General features: G+C 38.5%; 1 protein-coding gene across 8 annotated transcripts in view; it reads right to left on the bottom strand.

Moving 5' to 3' along the window:
• Positions 1–2,610: 2,610 nt before the first annotated feature.
• Positions 2,611–8,466, bottom strand: part of SORBS2 (sorbin and SH3 domain containing 2) — a 194,678-nt gene continuing 188,822 nt past the window's right edge. For all 8 annotated transcript variants that reach the window (XM_012724884.1, XM_012724885.1, XM_012724886.1 and 5 more), the window contains 2 exons: positions 5,272–5,378; positions 2,611–3,496 (listed from right to left, as the gene is read on the bottom strand). In XM_012724884.1, coding sequence (XP_012580338.1) covers positions 3,435–3,496; positions 5,272–5,378 — 169 coding nt within the window. In that variant the 3' untranslated portion in view covers positions 2,611–3,434. The remainder of the gene's footprint in view (positions 3,497–5,271; positions 5,379–8,466) is intronic.

Here is an 8,466-nt window from a genome sequence, read left to right as displayed (position 1 = left end):
ACCCAGGCTTTGATGCGGGTGCATTTAAAATCTCAGATTTATATTTTTAGAGTGCCGATCATTTGGTAGTTAGTAGATTTACTTGCAGAAAGCAACACTGAGCAACCTCCGAGTGCACAAACATGCACCCTGAATTTGTTCAGATTTAACTAGTTGTGATACCCACACATGCTATGAAGGAAACAGGGACAAATTCTGACAGAGGGAGTCCCTTCATGGAAAGCTCACACAGAGTGGAAATTAGTCTCTGGAATGGAGGGGGTGGGGGCCATGAGTGTGAAGTAGCATGAGGAGGTGTCCCCCTGGGACTTTCTCAATGTGAATGCAATGAAAGAAGATGGAAACACAGAGAGCAGAAGGCATTAAGACATTAGGAAGCGCCCAGGGAAGAAAACTAGCTGATTACTGTTTGTGTGAGAGAAAAGAATGACCCCATGACAGCACGTGATCTGACACTCATGTAAAGCCTGTGAGTATACCAGATTGTGCCAGCAGTGCTAAAGCTCGTCAGAGCAAGGTTTGAAATTGTGAGATAGTTGAGTTGGGAAAATCCTTACAGCTTCTGTAATTAACTTCTCCCTGGAAAACTAGCTGTTAGGAGGCAGAAATAGATATATTGAAAGACTTTATTGTTATTTTTTAAAATATATATTTTTAAATTTTTAAAAAAGATTTATTTATTGATTCATACAGAACTGGGGTACAGGCCAGAGGGGCAGGGGTGGTGAGAGGATTCACCAGAGACAGAGTGGGGAGCAGAACAGGCCAGCTGACAAAGTACACTGCTGAGGGGAGCAGCAGGCGGGTCAGGAGAGGTCTGAGTGCCCTCTGGATCACCTTGGGGGTGGGCGGGGATCAAACTCATGCTGAAGTGGCTTTAGCTCTTAGTGCTGTGCTTTTTAACCCGCTGAGCCACCAGGGAGGGCTGAAAGACTTTATTTTAAAATTTTATTTTCTTACATCTTTTTCATTGGGTGGGTCCCAATCCCCCACCCACCATAACATCTGTGACCCCTCACCACAGTCCCTTGCGCTCTTCCCTTCCCTCTCTTGACCCCTTGTCCCCAAACCCCATTGTTTGTGGAGGCAGAAATATTTTAAAATGTGTTGTTTATCTGAAGAACAATTTTTAGCCAGAGCATTTAGCAAATGGGCTTTGGTGGAGGGTTTAAAAACTATTTCTTCTCTGAGTTTATGGAGATCCATCTTTTCTCCATTTGTGTGTCAGGAGAACCCACAGCAGATGCATTTTCTCTTAGTTGATCTAACAAACGGAGATGCCATAGAGAATTCACTGAAGGATAAATGTCAAGAAGAAAGACTGAAGTGTACTTCCAAGCAAAATTTATTAGCCGTCTATTCAAGAAAAACACAATGATCTTTGTTTGTAAGAATTCAAAGTCAATTACCTGAAAGCCAGGTATGAATATTTTTCTTTAAAATCAAATACAGAGTAGAAACAGCAATTCTTGTGAAATATGACAGGCAACAGATATTGAAGTCTTTTCTCAGAGATGCCATCAGAGATAATTTTTCATTGATCAGCGAAGCTGCATGCAGTTGACTCAATTTCAAACCTGAATCAAAGCCTTTTTAAATATATAAAGCCAGTTGTGAACTTGATAGTAATCAAGATAGGCTACCCAAAGCTATTTCTTTATCTTTTTAATGGAATTCCCCCATAATCAGTATTTATGTACATTTCAGTTTGGCTGCTAAGATCTTTCAAGTTCATAACCTTTCGCATAAACGCTATCTTATAGAATCGCACTATCAAGGCGTGCTGTGGTGTGGGAGCGGGTAGGGGAGAGTCTGCGTAGTTTAAGTGAAGGGTAAAGAATGAATTAGGAAATTCCCCTGTTTTCTCAACAACTAAATCGTTCTGTACAAAAAAGGGCTAACACATGTACAAAATTCTAAAGACTACATACATTGTGAAAAGGTCAACCACTGGCCACAGAAAGAAATTGCCATAAAAAGTGTGATCTACAAGATGCTGAGGTCCAAATAGGAATAGTTCTTATGCAAAGTTATAAGATATACAAAGCTAGTTCTCAGGCTATGTGTAAGTCAGGCACTGGTAGCCATATCAAACCTTTCAGGTGCCAATATAATTTTGAATATTTCTACTCCAGGGCAGAAAATAGAACCTGAATGATTTAACATTGCCTCTAAAAAGTGCCGTCTGAATTCCAAGGAACTATTTACACACACCAGGAAAATCAGGCTCAACATATTCCTGTTTTCAGATGTAGCCAGGATTCTGAGTTCCAGAGAAGAAAAATAACTATCATATTAAAAATAACTGTATTGATCATGATCCTTATTAAAGCCAGCTGTACTACTTACTTGTGATGCTTCTGAAGTACTCTATTTCTAGAAAATAGTATATGGGATTCTTTTACATTTCCATAAAATGTACACCGTCACATGTGGATCGCCTGTTTTGTACAATCTCAAATGCATATGTGTACACACAGTGAAATCTTATCTATGAATATTGCTTACAGATACTTTCAAGTGTCTATGTTAGCATAAGTCTTTGCACCTCTCACTAACACTGCTTTTCTTTAAATTTTATCAGATAAATAAAACACTAAGCGCTCATTGTTCATGATGCTGATTATTACATTTTAATATAAAATAGCAATGCACCTTTACAACACAATATTGTTTTTGTCATCTAGCTAAACCTCTTATAGTCTCTTGATTATTACCAAAGGCTCTTATTCACTTACGGTTTGCACTTCTAAAAAGTACAAAACAAACAAACAAACAAAAACAACCCTGCAGGAAAAGACTCCTACTTGAAAAGTCACATTCAGTCAATCAAAAAAAAAAAAAAACCACTCATTCAAATTAACTTTTCTACCCTTGCTTTAGATTTTTGTAATCACTGTGCATATTACAACATATAAGTGCAGGCAAATGCTAGCTGAAGTACAGTTGTCATATCGTGTAAACCAGGACACTAGGCAAACTCGTGAAAGGAAAATACACTGCCAAGCTAAGAATGTGAAAATGCAAACCACAGCATTTTGCAATAAACAATCTTCCCTCTGCCTGAGAGGAGAACCTCTTCCAGGGTAGACCAGAAAGCCTCCTTGAAATGATTTCTTGCCTCAGATATTTAAACCTTTTGAAGTACAATGATTTTCTTTCTGATTCCACAGATCAACATTTCCAAACTATGAACAAGAAGAGGGAAGATGCATTTTCGATGGGAAGCAAGCCTGCCAGTTTCCTGTGGCTCAGCTGCAGAGGTTTGGCGGGGGCAGCTATTCTGCTGGTGGTTTGGTGGCAGGTGGAGAAGGTGACAGCAAGTGACTTCTATTGGAAACCCTAAGGCATGACAATGGAGGGCCTGTGGGAGAGTTCAGGCAAGTTTATGCAGATGTTGTTGAAATGCGGCATAAATAAGGGAGGACAGTGAGTCACAGCCTCTTGACATAGTTTCCAGGAAAAGTACCAAAGAATTTGGTTCTTCTTGAGGTTCCTGAAAATAGAAGCAATCCATGAAAGGGGGGTACCAGTAACATGAACAATAGCAGTTCAGGTGTATGGGCTTGACTTCATTAGACAGCAAACCCTGCAGGGTTTGGAAAAGAAAAAAGAAAGCTCCCTTTTAGAGATGATCAGACAAAGGCAGCAGACTTACCTGTATTGTTTGATGCCTTCCTTGACTCCTAAGCTAAAATGCGGGGCTTCTGTCAAGTCAGCTAAACCAGAAAGCTCAGTCTCTCAATGAAAAGTGAAATATAGTCCTGATGGGAAGGTGGCTGGGGACACCAGTCACCCAGGCTGCTAGACTGTCGTGAGCAATGGCCTAGGACTAAACGTTAAGGATGAGGCTGGCATTGCCATTAGCATGAACCGGAAAAAGTACAAGAGCAAAGCCAGGTTCCATGAGCAAGAGGCACCTGCTCAACGCAGGTGTGACACAGGCTACGCCATCAGGGACACTGTCACTGCCCAGTTTTATTGTCTTAGAGAAGATCATGAGGAATGCAACATCATTTATTTACAAAAAGCACTGCCAGAGTCCTTCATAAAATAGAGAAAGTCAGGACAAATTGCAAATTTAGGGCAATTTATGAAAAACCCCAACCATTATTGGTGGCTGGGGCTCTTTCCTTGGGAACAATTTCCAATACCAGGACTAATGCCGAATGCACAACTGGTCTTTGTGATGATTACCTTTGGTTTTGAATAACATTTCCTCTGAAATCTTTTGTAAAAATTAGTTCCCTCAATTCTTCCTTAAGATTTCCAGTTCAGAGAGAGGGAAGAGGATCGTGACAGTTTTGATTCTTGTTTATGTGCTGGAACTTATTGTCCTGGGTTGAAGACTGGTTTCGTTTTTCACTGTAGATAAGCCACTTTTCCTTTTCTTCTAAGTGAGGAATTAACATAAAACAGAAGCTTGTGGCTGCAAATGCAGCTTTTGCTCTTTTATTATTATCTCTGCTGATACCTGTCTCAGTCCCTCATTTTTCATCTCCTCCATCCTCTTCTACCTTTAAAGTAAGTCCTTATGTGATGTCACCCTTGAGAAAGGTGACTTTCAGCAAAATGACACAGAAGCAAAGCAAGTTCTTGGATATTGTGGTTTTGTTCAATTTTGGTAGGGACTTTTTCTTATTAATGTACAAGAAAATGGTGTTGAGACAACTGTTAATTCCACCCCTGCTGTATTTCTTTCCTGCTTTTTTCTCTGCATTCCATTGTGTGATTTTTGTCTATATTTTCTCAAAAAACCTCTTGTGTTCTTCTAACATGATAAGAATAAGATTGTTAAGATGGTAAGAATGGAACTTCTATTTCTAGCACAAATTAAAGCTAAGGTGATTCCATGGATAGTCGGCAATTTACACCAGACTCAAGTAAGTGGATGAATTAATCACTTCCTCTAGTTTTCTCAAATGATTTCCTCACTGCTGACAGTTAACTAAGTTTTCATGGAACAGAGTATGAATATTTCTCAATCAGGGAACCATTCTGTTATTCTAAAATGGCAGTTTTTCTCTCTTGCTATGCAAAGCAACTTTCTTCCCTCAGTTGAATTGGAAATAAAAGTAGCAGAAAAATCACATATACATGAACTAGTAAATTATATTAAAAATGCAAATGCCTTAGAATAGTGCATGCGAATGTAAAACAGGTCAAATGCATTATGAAAAGCAATGAGCACTTGACTATCACATAAAGCCATGCAGGTTAGAAACAAACCCATTACACGAAGGTCAGTATCTGAGAGGATTGTACACATACCCACAAACCATCCGTCATCACACTTTTCCATCACATCGATGACGTCACTTTCTCTGAGCTCCAGCTCATCTTCATTCCTAGGATTATAGTTATACAGAGCCTGAAACCTTAAACAGGATAAATGGAGGTGTTTAAATGAAAATCGTTATACCTTTGAAACACTAGAGCACAATAATCATTTTACTTTTAATGTTTCTATCTTTATTAGCATATTAGGTGCCTTTGGTGAGTAAATAGGAACATTCAGACTTTCATGAGACTAACGCTACTCTATAAGCATTTCAAAACTCACCATGAGGAATATTCGTGGAAATTATCGCATCCACTTGTTGGATTAAAATATTTCAACATTGATAAATCAGACATGTATTGCTATTGTCCCATGATATATATCTTTCATCCAGACATAGGATAATAGTTCAGAATAAAAGAAGCAGTATGGATACCATTCAGTTACATACAAACAAGGAGGGTTAGTTTTAGGTCATCATAATCAGAAGTGAATCATTGCACTTGCAAATGGAGTTTTCAAATGATTTTAAATTGAGATGATAAAATGTCTCAGATGTATCTCCGAAATCACAATGTGGGAATCGCTACAAAGAGGTTCTTTTATTTCCACCAAGAGGACATACTTCTTATTATTTTTATTACTTTTAAAAAATGGCACTGTGCTTCTTGCACAGTGTTTCAGGCCTCTCTTATACCCCCCAGGATTATTGTGTAAGACAAAAATCTGACTATTGTCCTTTTCAGCTTCCCCATCAAATGTTAATAAACACTGCATATTCATGCCCAGGATAGAGTGTTTGATTTTGTTGTGTCACCTCAAGAAGACATCTTGAAAGCAGTTTAGTGGCATATTTTCAATGAGTGTTTTCTAAGGATTTAGAATTTGAACATCAGTGGTAGTTCTCCCATGAAGTCAAGAGCCACACCACATTCAGATCTCACTGGCTCAGTCTCAAGTAGAACCACAATTCCACTGGTCCCAGAGGAATTGTGTCTGATGCAAAAACTCTCTTGAAATATTTTTAGTGTATAAATGAAAGAGCTATTTTCATTTATTAGAATGCTACTGTTTGCCTTTCCCTGCCCAAATTCTTTGAGAGCATGTGTTATGGTGACACTAACAGGAATGAATTCAGTGACACTGAATTTGTGGTAATAAAATAGCATGTATTTTAATGTCTAATAAGATGGATTGGAACTGTGGAAAGTGAAGACATATTCTAGTAGCTAAGGAGGTCAGGAAGCATTTGATATCAGTTAACATGAAAACTTCCTATTACTACACACACATACTGAGAGGATTTTAAACATCACTGTTTCTGCTGCAGTTCATAACAATTATGCAATTCTGCTGATTTAAGAAAATACTGTTTAAATGAAAATAAGAACCATATTTCAGGTCACTGAAATTTTAAATTCAATTTTAAAAACTTGAGACTATTCAATACAGCTCAGGAAAAAGAATGATTTTTTCTAATTAGTCCTTCAGTCATAAAGGCATATTTTGATAGAAGAAAACTGTTCTATCACTTGAGTTCAAATTTCATGGCAAAAGGGTCATAGCTCCATGCTTTCCTGTCTGTCTGTGAACTTTTTCAAACTAGGGAACCTGGAAAAAGTTGACTGTAGTGGGAGAGGAAGGGTGAGCCTGGAAAGGAGCTGGTAAAATGTGGTGCCTGGCACCAAAGCTTGCACTTCCAACACGAGAAGTTTCTTTCCCTGTGAACATTTGGTCCTCTTAGTAAACCTTTTCAGCCCTTTGTACTTTTGGAGACTGGGCGTCTTGGTCTTTTGTTGGTTGTGGGAAAGAACAGACAAAGGCAGGAAGGTGTTAAGTGCAAACCTAACTGGTCTGCTTGGGCTAGGCCTGGTTGGAATAGTCCGATTACTTCTTTTTTGCATTAAGTATTTGATTTTGAGGTTACTCAGGTGAAGGGATAGTATGTTTGGTGTATCTGGGGGAAAGTGAATTTCTGCTTATTAGAGGCATATAGTCATTCCTGGCCTGGAATTCAATTCAATAGAATTCAATTCAATTCAATTCATGGTTTCACTCACTTGAAGAAACACTAAGCCTCTGATCTACTTGTCGAGCTTCAGCCTTCTCTGAAGCACTTCTCCAACCACTTACGGAGCCAGGCCTACTTAAGGCCACAAACCCCATTTGCTGGGAGAATATCAAGGTCCCAAGAGCTAAAGGCCTACTTAAGGCCACAAACCCCATTTGCTGGAAGAATATCAAGGTCCCAAGAGCTAAAAAGCCACAATTGGCACAAATTCCTACTTCACTTAGGTATGATGGAAGCCAGTGTGCTTGTCAAAATTGACTTACCATTCTGGTTTAGTTAGACCACAAAAACAAAAGAGAAAAAAAAGGAGTTTCATGGAAACATAAACAAACCTTCCGGAAATCCTCCTGCCACTGTTAGGTTTCAAAATCAGTATTGCCTGACAGGAAATGCAGTTGAATTACCAAAAAAAAAAAAAAAAAAAGAAAAAAAAAAGTTGTTTGGAAAGATGTGTTGGTGAGATGGATGATGGTGGTGTGGCCAGGATGCTTCAGAAAGTAAGTGGTCTCATAGTAGGAAATGTTCAGTCCAATCTGAAGCCTTCATTCCAACATGCAACCTTTTAAAAATATTTTATCATCATTTTGAATTATTGGGACACTGTAACTTGATGTTCCTGTTTTTACTTGAGATCTACTTTTTAAGTGAGATTAAATGACCACCCATGATCCCATTCATTCTGGTGGAAATCAATAGAAATTGAATAAATATCCAAAGTAGAATGTTAAAAACGTGCTTCCCCCACTGTGGTCCCAAAGAGCACAGTTGGGAAGTATTCACTCCATATTATATAAACAATCTAAAGTGGCAGACCTTTAAGGTCATAAGCTTGTTACAAGCTGCTTAATGTATTAGTATTGGTACTGCAATAAGCCTCAATATCCCTGGAACTTGTCTCTTTGTGATGTGGCCCCATCACGGCTTACATGCATGAATAAAGCAGCCCAATTTTAGAATCACCAGTCACATCTAAAAAAATGCAGTTAAACAGCCTTCTAAGTGATTCTTTTTTTTTTTATTACAAAAGTTTATTTTTACATCATTTTGTACATTTTTTTTCCATCTCAATTGTAATCCCCGCGGGTTTCCCATCACCAAATCACCCGTGTGCCAT

This window comes from Condylura cristata, unplaced genomic scaffold (assembly GCF_000260355.1).
Source record: "Condylura cristata isolate star-nosed mole 26May11 unplaced genomic scaffold, ConCri1.0 scaffold00014, whole genome shotgun sequence".
Taxonomy (NCBI): Eukaryota; Metazoa; Chordata; class Mammalia; order Eulipotyphla; family Talpidae; genus Condylura; species Condylura cristata.
Note: the sequence above shows the minus strand (reverse complement) of the source record. Positions and strands in the feature narration are given on the sequence as shown.